This window comes from Salvelinus alpinus, chromosome 30, assembly GCF_045679555.1.
Source record: "Salvelinus alpinus chromosome 30, SLU_Salpinus.1, whole genome shotgun sequence".
NCBI lineage: Eukaryota > Metazoa > Chordata > Actinopteri > Salmoniformes > Salmonidae > Salvelinus > Salvelinus alpinus.
Window position 1 is genome coordinate 43,160,411 of NC_092115.1, and position 24,625 is coordinate 43,185,035.

The 24,625-nt window shown below is 42.9% G+C and overlaps 1 protein-coding gene and 1 long non-coding RNA gene across 2 annotated transcripts; one reads left to right on the top strand and one right to left on the bottom strand.

Moving 5' to 3' along the window:
- Positions 1 to 479: 479 nt before the first annotated feature.
- Positions 480 to 2,991, bottom strand: LOC139559518 (glucose-induced degradation protein 8-B homolog). The gene is made up of 5 exons (XM_071375593.1): positions 2,908 to 2,991; positions 2,226 to 2,354; positions 1,921 to 2,117; positions 1,561 to 1,758; positions 480 to 1,396 (listed from the first exon to the last, which is right to left on the bottom strand). Exons 2-5 carry the CDS (start codon positions 2,344 to 2,346, stop codon positions 1,223 to 1,225), a joined length of 690 nt encoding a protein of 229 aa, XP_071231694.1. The 5' UTR covers positions 2,347 to 2,354; positions 2,908 to 2,991; the 3' UTR covers positions 480 to 1,222.
- On the top strand, positions 2,691 to 23,768 carry LOC139559519 (uncharacterized). Its single transcript, XR_011671787.1, has 3 exons — positions 2,691 to 2,826; positions 2,933 to 3,107; positions 22,110 to 23,768. It is a non-coding gene; the product is annotated as an uncharacterized lncRNA (long non-coding RNA).
- Positions 23,769 to 24,625: the final 857 nt, after the last annotated feature.

Here is a 24,625-nt window from a genome sequence, read left to right on the forward strand (position 1 = left end):
AGAAAAACTCAGCAGGGTCCATATGAGGAAAACCCCCACATCCCAGCCCAATATAGCCAGCTACTACAGAATCTTAGTCTATAATAGCCATATCATCCTATATTTCGTAGTCCTACCACTTACGAGATGGATGCACTACCCTGCTCTTGGCAAAAGCATGTCTGATGGTCCTCTGTTGTGATGTAGTTGGTGTTGTCATCCATAGGACAGCCAGGGACGCTGCAGAACATCTCCAATGAGTTGGCTCCTCTGGCTAGGCTAGATAAGGTACGAAGCATAGGTACCATTATATAACCTGCAATCAGATAGGAAAAAAGTGAGATTCCTGCACATTGGTGTCTAAAACGATATTTCTTACTTGTTCCACCCTGTGAGAAAGTAAGCTATCAGTAACTAGCATACAGATGACAATAATAGACACAATATCATCATGACATACTTTTTGTTGCAAATATAATGAACAACAACCTAGGCATATCAAGTGTTCCAAAAGAGTATTTTATTCCATACATGTAAATAATCCGGTTGCAAAACAGCCACCGTGAACTGAGTGGATGTCTCTGTATGTATTCACATTATTGTCTTGTTTGTTCAAGATAACACAGGATGAAAAAACTAAAGTTGCAATAAAACTCTGACAAAGATACAGGGCATTGGCAGCTGAGAAGCATTCACCATCAGTACCCAGAAGCTTTGGCCCCTATCCAATAGCATTAAACTGAAATGTGCATGTTTTTGTTCAGAAAAATAAAACAATGTTGACAGTGGACCACAGCAATGGGAACCAATCGTTCTACCCAAACACCACACCTTCATTCCTGTTCTAGGTTGACACATTATAGTCCCGAGAGCCTAATTTAGGCTTTAAACACACCCTCCATATGCAAAGATTGCTAACTTTCCCTGCCAGTAGACAGAAAAAAATAGTGTAACTGTGAAATATGTAACCATCTATCGGAGACATGAAACAAAAAGTCTAATTTTACTTCATTAAAATACAAGGGTTTATATTTCAGATATTGAAGTTTCAGTCAGAAAGTCACTTTAAAAATACAAACCATCCAGTTTGCACAGTCCATGTTATCAAAGTCTCCCAAAAAGCAACCCACACAAAAAAAGAAAAAAAAGTAGTATGAGTCAGTCTGTGTCGGAGCATAAATAGATAGGAGGGGAGTAGGTGAGTCCATTTAGTTTCCCACGGCACACATAGCCTGGCGTGCGGTCACTTTGGGTCCTCGATCGTGCCCTTGCTGAGGTCTGTCATTTTGGGGTACTTGACTTTCTTTTGGTCAAGTTCGTTCTGAGCCCACAGGAGCAGTTTGAGGAGCTTGGCCAGTTTGGGCGTTGACTCTCTGTTCTCGTAGTCTAGCACAGACTGGTTCACTTCACTCCACACCTTCGGGAAGAACACAGTGGACAGGAAGAACATGAAATCAGCAATAATGGAGTCAAAAGTTGAATTACTCAAGAAATAAAATGTTTAATGAAATAGTAGAAACGTGTAATCACAAAGCAATAGGTTATCTATTTCTAGATTATGATGTGACCTTAAAGCCTCACCTTCTGCCTCTGCATCGTGTTGAGGAGGTCTCCGAAGGGCGACTCCTCAGGGTTGTCGAAGGCCAGCAGGGCCAGGGTTCTCTCCATCTCTGTCAGACACTCTCTGCTCTCCTCACCCTGCTCTGCCAGCTGCGACTGAGCAAACTCTAGTGCTGCCTCAGTCTCCCTCAGACGGATCAGCTCAATCAGGTGCTGCTGCTGCAGAGGGGCAGATCAGTATGAGGGGACGGTCAGAGGAGGAAGGTGAGAGGGAGATGGACAACAAAAAAAGGATAGGAACAGATTGCATGGAATAAAGGGAACACTGCACATAAAATAAGACTGCCAGAAGAATAAAGGGAGAGGCCATCTGCTTTTTACCTGTAGGTGAAAGTACAGGTAGCGGTTTGTGTCGAGCAGTTCTGGGTGCAGGCTGTTGATGAGTGCAATGGCCTCCTGTATCTGTCCCTTCAGGATCATCTCCCGGATCTTTATCCTCTCATCCAGAGAATCCAGGTCCACACTGGGCTCAATTCCAGACTCCATACGGAACTTCTCAGCTGCCTCCTTAAACCCCTCTGTTAATATCAAAGACATACAATTATCTGTTTAGAGAACCTTTTTGTGTACCTGGTATTTCTTGGTATGCCTATGTTTGTGTGTGTGCATGGTTTACTCTACTGTACCTGTCACCAAGTAGTTCATGATGAGCCTGTTCATGTCGGCTCTCTGAATGTGGACATTGTTGAGCTTTTCCATCCACTCCTCTCTCGTTATCTCCTCCGGCTTTTCAGCATAACTCATCATGAATTGTCCTGCAAAAAAAGTGTTTTTCCTGATGATCATTGCCATGTTCATTGTAATTTCACTAATAAAACTAAGGCTCAATGTTTAACGTTGCAGTTAGTGGGTGTGTCAGCTGTACTGTGACGTTAAAGTGAGTTATTTAGGTTATTTTATTTAACTAGGCAAGTCAGTTAAGAACAAATTATTATTTACAATAACGGCCGGTTAAATGTATCATAGCACTTAGAAGCCAGGTTAAACTAGAATAACTGCCATGTTGTAAAATTGTTGTATGAGATTGCCATGGACGTCATTTTAACGTCAATAACGTATTCGTAAATAAAGTTGGGGAACTGAGTGACTGTCCTTTTGGTATAAGCCGGAAACGTAATACTGCGGCCTTCGATGAAAACCACAACATTGAAGCCTGGCCGCTATCAAGCAGAACAACGCCATCTATTTGCCCTCAATGAATTTGTATCAGACATAAATAAGCACAGGGTCAGTTTAGGAACGCGAATATCTATTTGTAGGAGTCAACTGTGTTTTGGTAAAGAAAATATATTACTTTAAATACTGTACCTGATATTTTCCTCCTACTCTTCAGCGATAGCAATCAAGATCACACAAGAAAACTCGCGAGACTTCGTCATAAAGCCCATGAACGTGGGATTTCATTGATTCCCCCAAAATGATTGGTACGGACTGCCATGACGCGTAGGTCATGTGATAACAATCCTGCGTGTGGGCTATTTTTTTGTATACGGAAGCAGACGCAATGGGTGAGTTCAAAATCACATTAGAATAAACATTTATTTCATTGATCTAACATGCAAAAACTGTCTGACAATAGTCACAATATAATATGATGTCATCACACGATGCAGAGGTAATGAACTTGTATTTTCATTTACGAAGCCATAGTCGGCAGCACCTGCCACATGTAGCCAGCTGTCAATGCTTGGACATAAATGTATTGTATGAGAATGCTAGTGGGTTAGCGATATGTCAGCTTACCAAAGCTCTCTTTCAGTGTCCATGTAGGATACATGATTTTGTTGTACGGTGTTCGTTTGGCTGCTGTCCTCTCTTCTTTACAGCTTATTTCCCTCCACACCTATGTGATGCTGTGAGCACGCCAGATAATAATCATGCAGCCATCACATTCCCAGACCACTAGTTGTTCTATGTAACTACAGATTGTACGCCAGATGTTTCCGTTACAGGTTAGCTTATACAAAATGCTCACGAATTTGTTTTCCAATCGTTTCGATCTGAACAGAACCACTTTTTTTTTCTGTTCCCGACAAGCAAAATAAAGTTCTGAACCGGTTCAACCCCCCCAAAAACGCAGTTTATATCATTCCTTTCTATTCCTTTATTAACCTGTGAAATCAACATTGTGTTTACATTTAAATGTTTACATTTAGCTCATTAAATTACTCCACCAATCAGTGTGGCACAGCTTGCTATAACCCGGGTAAGTTAATTGTTTACGTGCTTGATGTACAGACAAGTGTAGGGCGCAAGGTGCGACTGAAATGTTGCTGGTGGCAAGACAGGGTGTCAAATAAAATGTGATTGGTCACATACCCGTGTTTAGCAGATGTTATTGCGGATGTACCAAAATGCTTGTGTTTCTAGCTCCAACAGTGCATTAATATCTGATAAGTAATATCTAACAATGTCACAACAATAAACACAATACACACAAATCTATGTAAAGGAATGGAATTAAAAATATATAAATATATGGACGAGCAATGTCAGAGCGTCATAGACTAAGATACAATAGAATACAGTATATACATACGAGATGAGTAATGCAAAATATGTAAACATTATTAAAGTGACTAGTGTTCCATTTATTAAAGTGGCCAGGGATTTCAAGTCTGTGTGTTGGCAGCAGCCTCTCTGTGTTAGATGGCTGTTTAGCAGTCTGATGGCCTTGAGATAGAAGCTGTTTTTCAGTGTCTCTGTCCCAGCTTTGATGCACCTGTACTGACCTCGCCTTCTGGATGATAGCGGGGTGAACAGGCAGTGGTTCTGGTGGTTGTTGTCCTTGATGATCTTTTTGACCTTCCTGTGACATCGGATGCTTTAGGTGTCCTGGAGGGCAGGTAGTTTGCCCCCGATGATGCGTTGGGCAAACCAAACCACCCTCTGGAGAGCCCAGCGGTTGTGGGCGGTGCAGTTGCCATACCAGGCAGTGATACACCCCGACAGGATGCTTTAAATTGTGCACCTGTAAACGTTTGTGAGTGTTTTAGGTGCCAAGACAACCTCAGGAGGCTGAAGAAATTTGAAGAGGCGCTGTTGTGTCTTCTTCACAACACTGTCTGTGTGGGTGGACCATTTCAGTTTGTCAGTGACGTGTACGCCGAGGAACTTGAAGCTTTCCACCTTCTCCACTGCAGTCCCTTCGATGGGTGCTCCCCTCTGCTGTTTCCTGAAGTCCACGATCCTTTTGTTTTGTTGACTTGGAGTGAGAGGTTGTTTTCATGGCACCACACAGAGGTTGTTTTCCTGCGCTCACCTCCTCCCTGTAGGCTGTCTGGTCATTGTTGGTAATCAAGCCTACTACAGTTGTGTCGTCTGCAAACCTGATGATTGAGTTGGAGACCCAGGGCCTCAAGCTTAATGATGAGCTTGGAGGGTACTATGATGTTGAATGCTGTGCTATAGTCAATGAACAGCATTCTTACATAGGTATTCCTCTTGTCCAGATGGGATAGGGCAGTGCGATTGCATTGTCTGTGTGGACCTATTGGGGCGGTAAGCAAATTGGAGTGGGTCTAGGGTATCAGGTGGGGTGGAGGTGATATGCTCCGTGACTAGTCTCTCAAAGCACTTCATGATGACATGAGTGCTACAGGGCGATAGTCATTTAGTTCAGTTACCTTTGCCTTCTTGGGTAGAGGAACAATGGTGGCCATCTTGAAACGTGGGGACAGCGGACTGGGATAGGGGGAGATTGAATATGTCCGTAAACGCACCAGCCAACTGGTCTGCGCATGCTCTGAGGACACGGCTAGGGTTGCCTTCTGGGACGACAGCCTTGCGAGGGTTAACACGTTTAAACGAGCCCCTCCGGAACGCAGCCTGAAGAAGTGTTATTGCTTATGTTTTTGCTGTTGTTTTTATTAACCCTATTTGAAGGGGTTATTCGGTGATACATGTTTGATATTTACATAACATGTCAAATGTGCCATGACTTCATTAGTTTTTTTCCTCTCTATCTGTCAAAGGTGAAGGTAGTTGATTATTCTTACATATACTACGAATGTTTAAATAAAATAAAAACATTGGATTGGTGTAAACATGGGCAAGAGAGTATCCTTCTACCATATTTCTTGCACCAGTCTAGGTGCTTATTCTTTAAATCCAAATCACATAGGTTTGGTTAGGTTTAAATGATATGGAGTCCTCTAGTGGCCAAAAGCCTGGGCGGTGCCTTTGTGGACTTTTGCCATTTTGATTTAGTCAACTGAGTGGGACTTCAAACATCATTGGCTGATGACTTGGTTGGCATGACCTGATGCCCCGGTTGGAGTCATGACAGTTGTGTCATCAGGAGGGATCAGCAAATTAATTGTACTCCTGAAGAAAATAACTATTTGAAGGTGGAGATGGCCTCAATGGCGCAGGTCTATGATCCTGGCCCATCACATTATGTATTACTTCCCCACCAGTGGCAAGAAGTGGCATCCCAAAACAATGAACTATATCCCTACAACACATAAATGGCTCCTAGCCTCCCACACATAGGCTACTTTCTGTCCCAAACACTAAAACTTAAACTTTCATATAAAAACGAAATATAAATGTTTTTATCAAACTGAAACTAAAGTAAATCAAGTCTGGAAACGAACTGAAACTAAACTAACTTTCAAATAAAATAAAAAAAATCGAATAGAAATACACTAATATTAAATCACAAAACTAATATTAAATCATAATAACCAACGTAAAAAAACATGGACTTAATATCATTCTGAGTTCTTTGGTTTTTGTAGAACCACGTGCAACTGGACACAGTCATTTTTACAAGATACCATTTTCCCAGAATCGAGCGCAAAGACTATCGCCAAGAGCCGTTTAGTTGAAACATCTATGGCGGCATTTTGTTTAAGCTAACATGGAACGCCCAGTAATGGAGTAATATTTATTAGCGATGCACCGATATGACATTTTTGGCCGATACCGATATCCGATATTATCCTTGCCAAAAACCCCAATACCGATTTATTAAAAATGTTAACGGCCTTTTAAGCTTTCTAGTACAGTTAAATAGTTGAAACACACATAGTGACCAAAAGGTTATTTTTTTGGCATTTACATATGTCCCCATTACCAGTAAAACATAATCCAAACCTATTTCTTTCACTTACTTGCTGTGCTGTTTCGTTGTTCAGTCATTTCATTCTCAACCAGGATTCCATCATACATCTACCTACGTTATATAGGTATGCACGTCAACTTTGACATCGGGTTTGCACATCGGGCCAATGCTGATGTTGGCATTTTTTGCTAATATCGGCCGATCCGATATGCTTACCGATATATCGTGCATCCCTAATAGTTCAATCAAATATATTTATAAAGCCCTTCTTACATCAGCTGATGTTACAAAGTGCTGTACAGAAACCCAGCCTGAAACCCCAAACAGCAAGCAATCCAGGTGTAGAAGCACGGTGGCTAGGAAAAACTCCCTAGAAAGGCCCGGAACCTAGGAAGAAACCTAGAGAGGAACCAGGCTATGAGAGGTGGCCAGTCCTCTTCTGGCTGTCCCAGGTGGAGATTATAACAGAACATGGCCAAGATGTTCAAATGTTCATAGATGACCAGCAGGGTCAAATAATGATAATCACAGTGGTTGTAGAGGGTGCAACAGGTCAGCACCTCAGGAGTAAATGTCAGTTGGCTTTTCATAGCCGATCATTCAGAGTATCTCTACCGCTCCTGCTGTCTCTAGAGAGTTGAAAACAGCAGGTCTGGGACAGGTAGCACGTCCGGTGAACAGGTCAGGGTTCAATAGCCGCAGGCAGATCAGTTGAAACTGGAGCAGAAGCACGACCAGGTGACTGGAGACAGCAAGGAGTCATCAGGCCAGGTAGTCCTGAGGCATGGTCCTAGGGCTCAGGTCCTCCGAGAGAGAGAGAAAGAAAGAGAGAGAATTAGAGAGAGTATACTTAAATTCACACAGGACACCGGATAAGACAGGAGAAATACTCCAGATATAACAGACTGACCATAGCCTCGACACACAAACTATTGCAGCATAAATACTGGAGGATGAGACAGGAGGGGTCGGGAGACACTGTGGCCCCATCAAACGATACCCCCGGACAGGGCCAAACAGGCCGGATATAACCCCACCCACTTTGCCAAAGCACACCACTAGAGTGATATCTTCAACCACCAACTTACCATCCTGAGACAAGGCCGAGTATAGGCCACAAAGATCTCCCCCCACGGCACAAACCCAAAGGGGGGCGCCAACCTGGACAGGTAGATCACGTAAGTGACTAAACCCACTCAAGTGACGCACCCCTCCTAGGGACGGTATGGAAGCGCACCAGTAAGCCAGTGACTCAGCCCCTGTAATAGGGTTTGAGGCAGAGAATCCCAGTGGAGAGAGGGGAACCGGCCAGGCAGAGACAGCAAGGGCGGTTTGTTGTTCCAGTGCCTTTCCGTTCACCTTCACAGTCCTGGGCCAGACTACACTCAATTATAGGACCTACTGAAGAGATGAGTCTTCAATAAAGACTTAAAGGTTGAGACCAAGTCTGCGTCTCTCACATGGGTAGGCAGACCATTCCATAAAGCCCTGCCTCCAGCTGTTTGCTTAGAAATTCTAGGGACAGTTAGGAGGCCTGCGTCTTGTGACCGTAGCGTACGTGTAGGCATGTACAGCAGGACCAAATCGGAAAGATAGGTAGGAGCAAGCCCATGTAATTTAAGCAGTAAAACCTTGAAATCAGCCCTTGCCTTAACAGAAAGCCAGTGTAGAGAGGCTAGGACTGGAGTAATATGATCACATTTTGGGGTTCTAGTCAAGATTCTAGCAGCCGTGTTTAGCACTAACTGAAGTTTATTTAGTGCTTTATCCGGGTAGCCGGAAATTAGAGCATTGCAGTGGTCTAACCTAGAATTGACAAAAGCATGGTTTAATTTTTCAGCATAATTTTTGGACAGAAAGTTTCCTATTTTTTTGCGACGTTATGTAGAAAAAAGCTGTCCTTGAAACAGTGTTGATATGTTCGTCAAAAGAGAGATCAGGGTAAAGAGTAACGCCGAGGTCCTTCACAGTTTTATTTGAGACGACTGTACAACCATAAAGATTAATTGTCAGATTCAGCAGAAGATCTCTTTGTTTCTTGGAACCTAGAACTAACATATCTGTTGTGTCCGAGTTTAAAAGTAGAACATTTGACGCCATCCACTTCTTAATGTCTAGGGCAATTTTGGGACTTCACCATGTTTCATTGAAATGTACAGCTGTGTGTCGTCCGCATAGTAGTGAAAGTTAACATTATGTTTCCGAATGACCACCAGAATCACCAAGTAGTAAAATATATAGTGAAAACAATAGTGGTCCTAAAACGGAGGCTTGAGGAACACCGAAATTTACAGTTGATTTGTCAGAGGACAAACTGATATCTTTCCGACAGTTAAGATCTAAACCAAGCCAGAACTTGTACGTGTAAACCAATTTGGGTTTCGAATCTCTCCAAAAGAATGTGGTGATCAATGGTATCAAAAGCAGCACTATGGTCTAGGAACACGAGGACAGATGCAGAGCCCAGGTCTGACACCATGAAAAGGTAATTTACCACCTTCACAAGTGCAGTTTCAGTGCTATGATGGCATCTAAAACCAGACTGAAGCGTTTCGTATACATTGTTTGTCTTCAGGAAGGCAGTGAGTTGCTGCGTCACAGATTTTTCAAAAATGTTTGAGAGGAATGGGAGATTCGATATAGGCCGATAGTTTAAAAAAATAAAAAAATAAAATAAAAAAAATCTGGGTCAAGGTTTGGCTTTTTCAAGAGAGGCTTTCTGTAATCCAAGATGGCGTATATATTTATATTTCGTATATAATTTTTTTAATATTTTTTTTAACCTCAACTCCAACATACTCTCCTGCAACCCACCTCACCCAATGTGGTGTGGATCTGCTATTTTCTTTACTTTAGAACCAGAACCCCCAATAGAAGCTAGCCAGCGAACTAGCTACTAGCTAGTAGTTCGCTAGCAGTGGCTATCAGCAGGAGCCTGGACAACTCCTGCCAGTCTGCACAGTGCGATTCAACCCAGAGCATACCGGACTCTTTTTCCCCACATCTCCGGATTTCTACCGCAAGCTCTTAACCTTTTCAGCTGGATCATCGCAGCTATCTAGCTGCTATCCGAGTGGCTACTCCTGGCTAACGTCTCTGTCCCGAAGCAAGCACCAATTAGCCTGGAGCTAGCCTATGCTAGGCCCATCTCCCGTCTAGCTGAAGAGGTCCATCAGCCTGTCCTTGGGCTATAATACCTATTTTGCCAATTGGCCTGGACCCCTTTTACTGCCGATACGGAGCCCCGCCGATCCATCACGACTGGACTACCGACGTAATCCGCCCGAGGGGGTTTTCAACTGGCTCCTCCGTTGCGATGTCCCCATCTGCTAGCCACGGCCCGCTAGCTGTCTAGAGCATATCGGACTGTTAGCTGAAGAGGTCCATCAGCCAATTTTCTCGGGCTACAATACCTATTTTGCCAAGTGGCCTTTAACTACACGGAGCCCTGCCGATCCTTCACGACTGGTCTGCCGACATAACCGCCTGAGGGGGCTACAACTGACTCTTCCTTCATGACTTCCCTTCTGCTAGCCCTGGCCCGCTAGCTGTCTGAATCGCCGTGTCTCCAGCCCGCCTAGCTACTCACTAGACTCCATGATCACTCGGCTACGCATGCCTCTCCCTAATGTCAATATGCCTGGTCTATTGCTGTTTTGGTTAGTGATTGTCCTATTTCACTGTAGAGCCTCCAGCACTGCTCAATATGGCTTAGCTAACCCTTTTGTTCCACCTCCCACACATGCAGTGACCTCACCTGGTTTAAATGGTGCCTCTAGAGTAGAGGTCGACCGATTAATCGGAATGGCCGATTAATTAGGGCCGATTTCAAGTTTTCATAACAATCGGAAATCTGTAATTTTGGACGCCGATTTTGCCGATTTTTTTTCTTCTTCTTCTTCTTATTATTATTTTTTTACACCTTTATTTAACTAGGCAAGTCAGTTAAGAACACATTCTTCTTTTCAATGACGGCCTAGGAACGGTGGGTTAACTGCCTTGTTCAGGGGCAGAACGACAGATTTTTACCTTGTCAGCTCAGGGATTCAATCTTGCAACCTTACGGGTAACTAGTCCAACGCTCTAACCACCTGCCTCACGAGGAGCCTGCCTGTTACGTGAATGCAGTAAGAAGCCAAGGTAAGTTGCTAGCTAGCATTAAACTTATCTTATAAAAAACAATCAATCAATCATAATCACTAGTTATAACTACACATGGTTGATGATATTACTAGTTTATCTAGCGTGTCCTGCGTTGCATATAATCGATGCAGTGTGCATTCGCGAAAAAGGACTGTCGTTGCTCCAACGTGTACATAAACATAAATGCCTTTCTTAAAATCAATACACAGAAGTATATATTTTTAAACCTGCATATTTAGCTAAAAGAAATCCAGCTTAGCAGGCAATATTAACCAGGTGAAATTGTGTCACTTCTCTTGCGTTCCATGCACGCAGAGTCAGGGTATATGCAACAGTTTGGGCCGCCTGCCTCATTGCGAAATAATTTGCGAGAAATTTACGTAATTATGACATAACATTGAAGGTTGTGCAATGTTTCACAGGAATATTTAGACTTATGGATGCCACCCGTTAGATAAAATACGTAACGGTTCCATATTTCACTGAAAGAATAAACGTTTTGTTTTCGAGATGATAGTTTCTGGATTCGACCATATTAATGACCTAAGGCTCGGATTTCTGTGTGTTATTATGTTATAACTAAGTCTATGATTTGATATTTGATAGAGCAGTCTGACTGAGTGATGGTAGGCAGCAGCAGGCTCGTAAGCATTCATTCAAACATCACTTTCGTGCATTCACCAGCAGCTCCTCGCTGTGCTTCAAGCATTGAGCTGTTCATGACTTCAAGCCTATCAACTCCCGAGATTAGGCTGGTGTAACCGATGTGAAATGGCTAGCTTGTTAGCGGGGTGCGCGCTAATAGCGTTTCAAATGTCACTCGCTCTGAGATGTGGAGTAGTTGTTCCCCTTGCTCTGCATGGGTAACGCTGCTTCGAGGGTGGCTGTTGTCGATGTGTTCCTGGTTCGAGCCCAGGTAGCGGCGAGGAGAGGGATGGAAGCTATACTGTTACACTGGCAATACTAAAGTGCCTATAAGAACATCCAATCGTCAAAGGTATATGAAATACAAATCGTATAGAGAGAAATAGTCCTATAATTCCTATAATAACTACAACCTAAAACTTCTTTACCTGGGAATATTGAAGACTCATGTTAAAAGGAACCATCAGCTTTCATATGTTCTCATGTTCTGAGCAAGAAACTTAAACGTTAGCTTTCTTACATGGCACATATTGCACTTTTACTTTCTTCTCCAACACTTTGTTTTTGCATTATCTAAACCAAATTGAACATGTTTCATTATTTATTTGAGGCTAAATTGATTTTATTGATGTATTATATTAAGTTTAAAAAAGTGTTAATTCAGTATTGTTGTAATTGTCATTTATTACAAATACATTTTTAAAAATCGTCCGATTTAATCGGTATCGGCTTTTTTTGGTCCTCCAATAGTCGGTATCAGCGTAGAAAAAAACTAATCGGTCAACCTCTACTCTAGAGACAATACCTCTCTCATCGTCACTCAATGCCTAGGTTTACCTCCACTGTATTCACATCCTACCATACCCTTGTCTGGACATTATGCATTGAATCTATTCTTCCGTGCCCAGAAACCTGCTCCTTTTACTCTCTGTTCCGAATGCACTAGATGACCTGTTCTTATAGCTTTTAGCCTTATCCTACTCCTCCTCTGTTCCTCTGATGTAGAGGTTAATCCAGGGCCTGCAGTGCCTAGCTCCACTCCCATTCCCCAGGCGCTCTCATTTGTTGACTTCTGTAACTGTAAAAGGCTTGGTTTCATGCATGTAAACATTAGAAGCCTCCTCCCTAAGTTTGTTTTACTCACTGCTTAAGCACACTCTGCCAACCCGGATGTCCTAGCCGTGTCTGAATCCTGGCTTTGGAAGGCCACCAAAAACCCTGAAATTTCTATCCCTATAACTACAACATTTTCCGACAAGATAAACTGCCAAAGGGGGCGGAGTTGCAATCTACTGCAGAGACAGCCTGCAGAGTTCTGTCATACTATCCAAGTCTGTGCCCAAACAATTTGAGCTTCTATTTTTTCAAATCCACCTTTCCAAAAACAAGTCCCACCGTTGCCACTTGCTATAGACCACCTTCTGCCCCCAACTGTGCCCTGGACACCATATGTGAATTGATTGCCCCCCATCTATCGTCAGAGCTCGTACTGTTAGGGGACCTAAACTGGGACATGCTTAACATCCCAGCCGTCCTACAATCTAAGCTAGATGCCCTCAATCTCACACAATATCCTGGAAGGATATTGACCTCATTCCGTCAGTAGAGGATGCCTGGTTATTTCTTTAAAAGTGCTTTCCTTACCATCTTAAATAAGCATGCCCCTTTCAAATAATTTAGAACCAGGAACAGATATAGCCCTTGGTTCACTCCAGACCTCACTGCCCTTGACCAGCACAAAAACATCCTGTGGTGTTCTGCATTAGCAGTTAGGAACCAATATACACAGGCAGTTAGGAAAGCAAAGACAAGCTTTTTCAAACAGAAATGTGCATCCTGTAGTACAAACTCCAAAATGTTCTGGGACACTGTAAAGTCCATGGAGAATAAGAGCACCTCCTCCCAGCTGCCCACTGCACTGAGGCTAGGAAACACTGTCACCACCGGAAAATCCACTATAATTGAGAATTTCAATAAGCATTTTTCTACAGCTGGCCATGCTTTCCACCTGGCCACCACTACCCCGGTCAATGGCACTGCACCCCCCACAGCAACCCGCCCAAGCCTCCCCATTTCTCCTTCACCCAAATCCAGATAGCCGATGTTCTGAAAGAGCTGCAAAATCAGCCGGGCTAGACAATCTGGACCAACTCTTTCTAAAATTACCTGCCGAAATTGTTGCAACCCCTATTACTAGCCTGTTCAACCTCTCTTTCGTGTCGTCTGAGGTCCCCAAAGATTGGAAAGCTACCACGGTCATCCCCCTCTTCAAAGGGGGAGACACTCTAGACCCAAACTGCTACAGACCTATATCTATCCTACACTGCCTTTCTAAGGTCTTCGAAAGTCAATTTAACAAACAGATCAACGACCATTTCGAATCCCACCGTACCTTCTCCGCTATGCAATCTGGTTTCCGAGCTGGTCAAGGGTGCATCTCAGCCACGCTCAAGGTCCTAAACGATATCATAACCGCCATCGATAAGAGACAATACTGTGCAGCCGTATTCATCGACCTGGCCAAGGCTTTCGGCTCTGTCAATCACCACATTCTTATCAGCAGACTCGACAGCCTTGGTTTCTCAAATGACTGCCTCGCCTGGTTCACCAACTACTTCTCTGACAGAGTTCAGTGTGTCAAAAGGGCCTGTTGTCCGGACCTCTGGCAGTCTCAATGTGGGTGTCACGGGGTTCAATTCTCGGGCCGTCTCTCTTCTCTGTATACATCAATGATGTCGCTCTTGCTGCTGGTGATTCTCTGATCCACCTCTACGCAGATGACACCATTCGGTATACTTCTGGCCCTTCTTTGGACACTGTGTTAACTAACCTCCAGACGAGCTTCAATGCCATACAACTTTCATTCCGTGGCCCCCAACTGCTCTTAAATGCAAGTAAAACTAAATGCATGCTCTTCAACCGATCAATGCATGCTCTTCAACCGATCACTGCCCGCACCTGCCTGCACGTCCAGCATCACTACTCTGGACGGTTCTAACTTAGAATATGTGGACAACTACAAATACCTAGGTTTCTGGTTAGATTGCAAACTCTCCTTCCAGACTCACACTAAGCATCTCCAATCCAAAATTAAATCTAGAATCGGCTGCCTATTTCGCAACAAAGCATCCTTCACTCATGCTGCCAAACATACCATCGTAAAACTGACTATCCTACCGATCCTTGACATCGGCGATGTCATTTACAAAATAGCCTCCAACACTCTACTCAGCAAATTGGATGCAGTCTATCACAGTGCCATCCGTTTTGTCCCAAAGCCCCAAATACTACCCACCACTGCAACCTGTATGCTTTCGTTGGCTGGCCCTTAGTTCATATTCGTCGCCAAACCCACTGGCTCCAGGTCATCTATATCTCAGCTCACTGGTCACCATAGCAGCACCCACACGTAGCACGCGCTCCAGCAGGTATATTTCACTGGTCACCCCCAAAGCTAATTCCTCTTTTGGCCGCTTTTCCTTACAGTTCTCTGCTGCCAATGACTGGAACGAACTGCAAAAATCACTGAAGCTGGAGACCCATATCTCCCTCTTTAACTTTAAGTAACAGTTGTCAGAGCAGCTTACAGATCATTGCACCTGTACATAGCCCATCTGTAAATAGCCCATCCAACTACCCCATTTCCATAGTTTCTTTTTTTTTCTCCTTTGCACCTCAGTATCGCTACTTGCACATTCATCTTCTGCACATCTATCACTCCAGTGTTTAATTGCTAAATTGTAATTATTTCGCCACTATGGTCTTTTTATTGCCTTACCTCCCTTATCTTACCTCATTTGCACACACTGTATATAGACTTTTCTATTGTGTTATTGACTGTTTGTTTATTCCATGTGTAACTCTGTGTTGTTGTTTGTGTCGCACTGCTTTGCTTTATCTTGGCCAGGTCGCAGTTGTAAATGAGAATATGTTCTCAACTGGCCTACCTGGTTAAAGAAAGGTGAAAATAAAAATATTACTGCCACTTTTAGTGAGTTTGGTACACAGCCGATGGATAGAGAGCTGTTTATTATGTTCAACATAGGAGGGCCAAGCACAGGAAGCAGCTCTTTCAGTAGTTTAGTTGGAATAGGGTCCAGTATGCAGCTTGAAGGTTTAGAGGCCATGATTAGTTTCATCATTGTGTCAAGAGATATAGTATTAAAAAACTTGAGTGTCTCCCTTGATCCTAGGTCCTGGCAGAGCTGTGCAGACTCAGGACAACTGAACGTTGGAGGAATATGTAGATTTAAAGAGGAGTCCGTAATTTGCTTTCTAATGATCATGATCTTTTCGCCAAAGAAGTTCATGAATTTATCACTGCTGAAGTGAAAGCCTTGTGGAATGCTGCTTTGCAACAGTATCAAAAATACATTTTGGATTGTTCTTATTGTCCTCAATTAAGTTGGAAAAATAGGATGATCGAGCATCAGTGAGGGCTCTTCGGTACTGTCTTTCCAAGCTAGTCGGAAGACTTACCGTTTGGGTTAGGGCCATTTCCGTTCAAATTTTCTGGAAGCTTGCTTCAGAGCTCGGGTATTTTCTGTATACCAGGGAGCTAGTTTCTCATGACAAATGTTTTTTGTTTTTAAGGTTGCGACTGCATCTAATGTATTACGCAAGGTTAAATTGAGTTCCACAGTTAGGTGGTTAACTGATTTTTGTACTCTGACGTCCTTGTGTAGGTGGAGGGAGTCGAAAGGCATCTAGGAATCTTTGGGTTGTCCGAGAATTTATAGCACGGCTTTTGATGATCTTTTGATGATCCTTGGTTGGGGTCTGAGCAGATTATTTGTTGCGATTGCAAATTTAATAAATTGGTGGTCCGATAGTCCAGGATTATGAGGAAAAACATTAAGATCCACAACATTTATTCCACGGAACAAAACTAGGTACAGAGTATGACTGTGGCAGTGAGTAGGTCCAGAGACATGTTGGACAAAACCAACTTTTGGAATGGGTCTGTGGACTTTTCCATGTGAATATTAAAGTCACCAAAAATTTGAATATTATCTGCCATGACTACAAGGTCCAATAGGAATTCAGAGAACTCAGTGAGGAACGCTGTATATGGCCCAGGAGGCCTGTAAACAGTAGCTATAAAAAGTGATTGAGTAGGCTGCATAGATTTCATGACTAGAAGCTCAAAAGTCAAAAACGTCATTTTATTTTTGGTAAATTGAAATTTGCTATCGTAAATGTTAGCAACACCTCCGCCTTTGCGGGATGCACAAGGGATATGGTCACTAGTGTAACCAGGAGGTGTGGCCTCATTTAACTCAGTAAATTCATCAGGCTTAAGCCATGTTTCAGTCAGGCCAATCACATCAAGATTATGATCAGTGATTAGTTAATTGACTATAACTGCCTTGGAAGTGAGGGATCTAACATTAAGTAGCCCTATTTTGAGATGTGAGATATCACAATCTCTTTCAATAATGGCAGGAATGGAGGAGGTCTTTATTCCAGTGAGACTGCTAAGGCGAACACGGCCATGTTTAGTTTTGGCTAACAGGGTGCAGGACAGGCAGCAGGCTATCTCATTGTGGAGCTACGGGAGTTAGAGGCCTGTCTATGTTTGTAGATAAGAGGAGAGCACCCCTCCAGCTAGGATGGAGTCCGTCACTCCTCAGCAGGCCAGGCTTGGTCCTGTTTGCGCGTGAGTCCCAGAAAGAGGGCCAATTATGTACAAATTCTATCTTTTGGGAGGGGAAGAAAACCGTTTTCAACCAGCGATTGAGTTGTGAGACTCTGCTGTTGAGCTCATCACTCCCCCTAACTGGGAGGGGGCCAGAGACAATTACTTGATGCCGAAACATCTTTCTAGCTGATTTACACACTATGTTGCCCTTGGTGACGTCTGACTGTTTCATCCTAACATCGTTGGTGCCGACGTGGATAACAATATCTCTATACTCTACACTCGCCAGTTTTAGCTTTAGCCAGCACCATCTTCAGATTAGCCTTAACGTCGGTAGCCCTGCCCCCTGGTAAACAGTGTAAGATCGCTGGATGATTCGTTTTAAGTCTAATACTGCGGGTAATGGAGTCGCCAATGACTAGGGTTTTCAATTTGTCAGAGCTAATGGTGGGAGACTTCGGTGCCTCAGACCCCGTAACGGGAGGAGGGGAGACCAGAGAAGGCTCGTCCTCTGACTCCGACCCGTTGCTTAATGGGGAGAACCGGTTGAAAATTTCTGTCGGCTGAATGAGCGACACCGGTTGAGCATTCCTACAGCATTTCCCTCTAGAAGCCATGAGAGAATTGTCCGGCTGCGGGGACTGTGCGGGGGGGATTTATACTACTATCTGTACTTACTGGTGGCACAGACGCTGTTTCATCCTTTCCTACACTGAAATTACCCTTGCCTAACGATTGCGTCTGAAGCTGGGCTTGCAGCACAGCTATCCTCGCCATAAGGCGATCGTTCTCCTGTATATTATGAGTACAGTGACTCCAATTAGAAGGCATAATGTTAATATTACTACTTAGTTATCAAATATCTCACATTTATAGCGTATCTATATCTACAGATTATGTCCCAGCTTTTATTATTGTGTGTGACAGAAGGGGAGATGGTTAAATATTATACTTGGATGTGTTATATTCTGTGCTTTACTTGGACTGAAATAGTTGCCGGGCAGCACTTATTTTGAGTGACGGTGCTGTTTATATTATATGCAGGTACTCTGCAATACTTTTGAGCTAATGTTTTGTGGCCCAATCCCAAATCGCCGCCTAAACCCTGCACCCTATGCACTTTAGGAGATCTGAAAGGATTTGACAGGTGTAATCAATCTGGTAATAGTTTCACCATATTGCTTATACCAATCAAATCTTCTCAGTACATAGGGCTTAGGGAACAATTTGGGATTGGCCCTAAAAGAGGTGCAGGAACTCAAGGAGTTGAACATTTGAGGTGCTGGATTGGTGATACTGTAGTCTGGGTGCCAGTCTTGTTTGTCTAATTAATCAATACTTGATATACAGTCTGAAACATGACAATGCAGTATTATTGAAGTTTTCCTTACATGTCAGAACGTTGAATTAAATTATACTTGAATTTACTGTACCGTTGTACTGTACTGTTGGTCCTTCAGCCGCTTGAAATTTCCGATCAAATATTTTGTCTAATATGCGCACCTGTACTGTCATTGAAATGTATCATCTGGCACATGCGCAAAACCATGTAAACACCTGCAGACTTCGGTTACATGCATGCGTTGTGTGCATGTACTTCCGTCTAGTGCACGTGCCTTTGGTCACAAAGAAACTAGGCTTGTTTGCCACACACAGAGACCCGCGTTTTGAAGTTTGGTTTATAACACTTTCCTGTGGATATTTAGTCTTAACATTTAGACCAACTGAAGGACCAACACCACAGACAATCAGCAGAGTTCAAATGAAGTTTATTCAACATTCTGACTTCTAAAGGGACTGTTTGGATATTTTTTGACATAAATGTGCGTGGTTTTGCCTACATACAGTGCATTCGGAAAGTATTCAGACACCTTGACTTTTTACACATTTTTGTTACGATACAGCATTATTTTCAATGGATTAAATCGTTTTTTCCCCTCATCAATCTACACACAATACCCCATAATGACAAAGCAAAAGGTTTTTGAAATTATTGCAAATGTATAAAAAAGTATTCAGACCCTTTACTCAGTACTTTGTTGAAGCACCTTTGGCAGCGATTACAGCCTCGAGTCTTCTTGGATATGACGCTACAAGCTTGGCACACCTGTATTTGGGGAGTTAATCCCAACTGCACAACTATTTTCAAGTCTCTCCAGAGATGTTCGATCAGGTTCAAGTTCGGGCTCTGGCTGGGACACTCATGGACTTTCAGAGACTTGACCGAAGCCACTCCTGTGTTGTCTTGGCTGCGTGCTTAGGGTCGTTGTCCTGTTGGAAGGTGAACCTTCGCCCCAGTCTGAGGTCCTGAGCACTCTGGAGCAGGTGTTCATCAAAGATCTATCTGTACTTTTCTCCGTTCATCTTTCCTTCTATCCTGACTAGTCTCCCAGTCCATGTCGCTGAAAAACATCCACACAGCATGATGCTGCCACCACCACCATGCTTCACCGTAGGGATGGTGCCATGTTTCCTCCAGACGTTACACTTGGGATTCAGGCTAGAGTTCAATCTTGGTGTCATCAGACCAGAGAATCTTGCTTCTCATGGTCAGAGTCCTTTAGGTGCCTTTTGGCAAACTCCAAGTGGGCTGCCATGTGCCTTTCACTGCGGGTATGGCTTCCATCTGGCCACTCTACCATAAAGTCCTGATTGGTGGAATGCTGCAGAGATTTTTGTCCTTCTGGAAGGTTCTCCCATCTCGACAGAGGAACTCTGGAGCTCTGTCTGAGTGACCATCAGGTTCTTGGTCACCTCCCTGACCAAGACCCTTCACCCCACGAGTCTTGGTGGTTCCAAACTTCTTCCATTTAAGAATGATGGAGGCCACTGTGTTCTTGGGAACCTTCCATGCTGCTGACATTTTTTGGTACCCTTCCCCAGATCTGTGCCTCGACACAATCCTGTATCTGAGCTCTACGAACAATTTCTTCAACCTCTTGGCTTGGTTTTTGCTCTGACATGCACTGTCAACTGTGGGACGTTATATAGACAGGTGTGTGCCTTTTCAAATCATGTCCAATCAATGTAATTTACCACAGATGGACACCAATCAAGTTGTAGATAAATCGCAATGGAAACAGGATGCACCTTAGCTCAATTTCGAGTCTCATAGCAAAGGAAATCTGTTTTCGCTTTGTCATTATGGTGTATTTTTGTTTATACAGTACCAGTCAAAAGTTTGTAAACACTCATTCATGGATTTTTCTTTATTTTTACTATTTTCTACATTGTAGAATAATAGCGAAGACATCAAACTATGAAATAACACATATGGAATCATGTAGTAACCAAGAAAAGTGAAGTTTCTCAAATATATTTTCATTTGTTTAACAAAGGAGCCCCCTTTGCCTTGATGACAGCTTTGCACACTTGGAATTTTCTCAACCAGCTTCATGAGGTAGTCACCTGGAATGCATTTCAATTAACAGGTGTGCCTTGTTAAAAGTTAATTAGTGGAATTTCTTTCCTTATTAATGCGTTTGAGCCAATCAGTTGTGTTGTGACAAGGTAGGGGATTTTTTTTTAAAGGTATTATTGATTTCAGTAGGACTAACTGTTAAGACACCCGAGGTGTTGCGAATTTGAGGGATCAGCTGTGAGGCAGATTTGCACTTGTGTTGATGAGCTGGAAGTCGACCAGCCTTTTCTCCGTGTTCGTAAACAAAACCGGGTGTGCGGAGTAGCTGCTGTTCAGCCTTATCTGTGGATAGTAAATTGTACTGAACATTTAAAAAAAAAAGTATTCAGTTCTTTACATGTCAGAATCACCTGAAGACAATTCAGTTATGAATGATTTTCTTGACAATTTGGAAACTCCTTCCATTAGTACAGAGAAGAGAGAGGAAATTGACCAACCTTTGCAGTTAGAGGAGATTATTAATTCAATTACAGCAATTCAAAATCCCCTGGCCCAGATGGCTACCCAATCAAATTCTACAATACGTTTTCTGCCAAACTGGCCCTCCTCCTGCTTGAAATGTTTGAAAAGGCCCTGGACCAGGGTGTTTTACCCAAAACCCTGACAGAGGCGTCGATCACACTTTTGTTAAAACCCGGCAAAGATGCATCTGAGTGTGGCTCATACAGACCGATCTCCCTTTTTAAATGCAGATGTTAAAATGTTAGCGGAATTGCTTACCTCTCAAATGGAATCCACTATGACAGACATATCAATGGATCAGACAGTGTTTATTAAGGGTTGTCTCTCCTTTTCTGTCTGCTTAATGTCATACACTCTCTTCGGACATTCCACTCTTCGGACACTCCTGTGGCGGGCCGGGCGCAGTGCACGCTGACACGGTCGCCAGGTGTACGGTGTTTCCTCCGACACATTGGTGCGGCTGGCTGGCTTCCGGGTTAAGTGGGCATTGTGTCAAGAAGCAGTGCGGCTTGGTTGGGTTGTGTTTTGGAAGACGCACGGCTCTCGATCTTCGCCTCTCCCAAGTCTGTATGGGAGTTGCAGTGATGAGACAAGACTAACTACCAATTGGATACCACGAAATTAGGGAGAAAAAGGGGTCAAATAAATAAATGAAATAACAAAAAAAAGAACCCCTTTCTATTATGCTAAATACCACACCCTCAATACATGATATCTACAGATTGGAACTGGAACACAAAGTTTCCTTGTATGCAGATGACTTGCTTTTATATATATCTCAGACCCTGAAGCGTGTGTCCTGAGGTAATGGACGTACTGCATAGGTTTGGTGTGTTTTCGGGTTATAAATTGAACCTCAAGAAGTTAGTTTTCCTATTAATGAATTAGCATTACATATTCCACGGGATACTAGTCCATTTCGTATGTCCAATTGGAAATGCATCCATGGCCCTACAAAAAGCCGTTGCCCATCCCTCAAGGACATCCATAAACTTTTGATTTGTTTTGTTTTATGATGAGTTTGCCATCTGTTTCCTGACACCAGGGATTTTCCTCTGAACTTCCTACACAATTTCCAGGCTTTTCATCATAACCACTGTTTTGAAATCCTCTTCCTCCTCTCTCAACAGGAAAACGATGAAGTCTTGGTAGCAGAGTTTGGTTGAAAGGGACATGCCGACGGTGATATTCCTGGTGTCTGCTTCAAGGTGGTCAAAGTAGCCAATGTCTCACTACTGGCCCTTTACAAGGGCAAGAAAGAAAGACCTTGATCATAGAAAATGTGTACACTCAAACAATAAATGGAAAACATTTCTAGGTGTTTATTATGAGGATATGAAATCTGAAATGTGTCAAATGTCGTAGACATGTAAATGTTTTATTTCTATAGGGTTAATAGTTAGCATAAAACATGTGGTAGACAACTATAAAGGAAGCAGAACTGTATTGCCTCTATTTCTCACTCTTCTTTTTGTATTGTTGCAATGCAAAGTATTCTAATTGTATGTACCTTTAAATGTCCCTGCATAAATTGCAATGCATGATACTGCTAGTCTGGTACCCAGTCTTTTTAGCTAATATTTCACTCCTTCCCACTCCATGTCATTGCCAAAGAGACTGGCCTTTAGGCAATCTCAACTTTCTACATGCAGCTGGATTGGATTTGAGACTGATTGGTTGTGGGCAATAACATTATTTTCCATGATATGTGGAGCCTCAAATAGAATTATAGGCAAATTGTTGTATTTTGAGGCTTAAAATCAAACCAAAGAGGTTTTGTGGTTGGAATTGCAGTATGTACACTGTATATATTTGTTTCAGTACCAGTCAAATGTTTGGACACACCTACTCGTTCCAGGTTTTTTCTTTATTTTTGCTATTTTCTACATTGTGAAGACATCAAAACGATGAAAGGACACACATGGAATCATGTAGTAACCAAAAAAGTGTTAAACAAATCTATATGTTAAATTTGAGATTCTTCAAAGTAGCCACCTTATGCCTTGATGACAGCTTTGCACACTCTTGGCATTCTCTCAACCAGCTTCATGAGGTAGTCACCTGGAATGCATTTCAATTAACAGGTGTGCCTTTCTTTCCTTCTTATTGCATTTGAGCCAATCAGTTGTGTTCTGACAAGGTAGGGGTGGTATACAGAAGATTGTCTTTTACCAAATATGGCTAAGTCCATATTCTGGCAAGAACAGCTCAAATAAGCAAAGAGAATCAACAGTCCATCATTACTTTATCATTACTTTAAGACATGAAGGTCAGTCAATCTGGAACATTTCAAGAACTTTGAAAGTGTTCAGAGGAGACTGAGAATCAGGCCTTAATTTGACCAAGAAGGAGAGTGATGGAGTGTTGCATCAGATGTCCTGTCCTCCACAATCACCCAACCTCAACCCAATTGGGATGAGTTGGACCGCAGAGTGAAGGTAAAACAGCCAACAAGTGCTCAGCATATGTGGAAACTTCAAGACTGTTGGAAAAGAATTCCAGGTGAAGCTGGTTGAGAGAATGCCAAGAGTGTGCAAAGCTGTCATCAAGGCAAAGGGTGGCTACTTTGAAGAATGAAAAAAATAATATATATTTTAACTAGTTTAACACTTTTTTTGGTTACTACATGATTCCATATGTGGAATGTAGAAAATAGTCAAAAAGAAAAACCCTTGAATGAGTAGGTGTGTCCAAACTTTTGACTGGTACTGTATTAACACATGTATTGTTGGTCCCATGTTTCATGAACTGAAATAAAAGAACACAGAAATGTTACATATGCACAAAAAGCTTTTGTCTCATCTCCTGCACAAATGTATTTACATCCCTGTTAGTGAGCATTTCTCCTTTGCCGAGATAATCTATCCACCTGACGTGTGGCATATCAAGAAACTGATTAAACGGCATGATCATTACACAGGTGCACCTTGTGCAGTTTTCTCACACAACACAATGCCACAGATGTCTCAAGTTTTGAGGGAGCTTGCAATTGTCATGCTGACTGCAGAAATGTCCACCAGAGCTGTTGCAGGATAATTTTATGTTAATTTCTCCACCATAAGCAGCCTTCAACTTCGTTTTAGGAAATTTGGCAGTAAGTCCAACCGGTCTCACAACTGCAGACCAGAACAGGACATCCACATCCGCCTTCCTCACCTGTAGGATCATCTGAGACCAGCCACCTGGGCAGCTGATCAAACTGAGTTCTCACAACCAAAGAATGTATGCAGAAACTGTCTTAGGGAAGCACATCTACGTGCTCGTCATCCTCACCAGGGAATTGACCTGACTGCATTTCAGCGTCGTAACTGACTTCAATGGGAAAATGCTCACCTTCAATGGCAACTGGCATGCTGTAGAAGTGTGCTCTTCGTGGATCAATCCTGGTTTCAACTGTACCGGGCAGATGGCAGACAGCGTGCATGGTGTCTTGTGGGCGAGTGGTTTGCTGATGTCGACGTTGTGAACAGAGTGCCACATGGTGGAACTTCACACAGCCATTGAAGAGGAGTGGGACAACATTCCACAGGCCACAATCAACAGCCTGATCAACTCAATGCGAAGGAGATGTGTCACGCTGCATGAGGCAAATGGTGGTCATACCTGATACTGACTGGTTTGCTGTTGCACACACCCTTTTTTTAAG

Bases quoted from the DNA above. Each gene is read 5' to 3' on its own strand.
- LOC139559518 (XM_071375593.1), bottom strand. From the start codon at position 2,346: ATGATGAGTTATGCTGAAAAGCCGGAGGAGATAACGAGAGAGGAGTGG. The intron at 1,759-1,920 runs GTAAAAAGCAGA...GCCCCTCTGCAG, and splicing joins ACCTGTACTTTCACCTACAG to CAGCAGCACCTGATTGAGCT. The intron at 1,397-1,560 runs GTGAGGCTTTAA...TTCTTCCCGAAG, and splicing joins ACACGATGCAGAGGCAGAAG to GTGTGGAGTGAAGTGAACCA.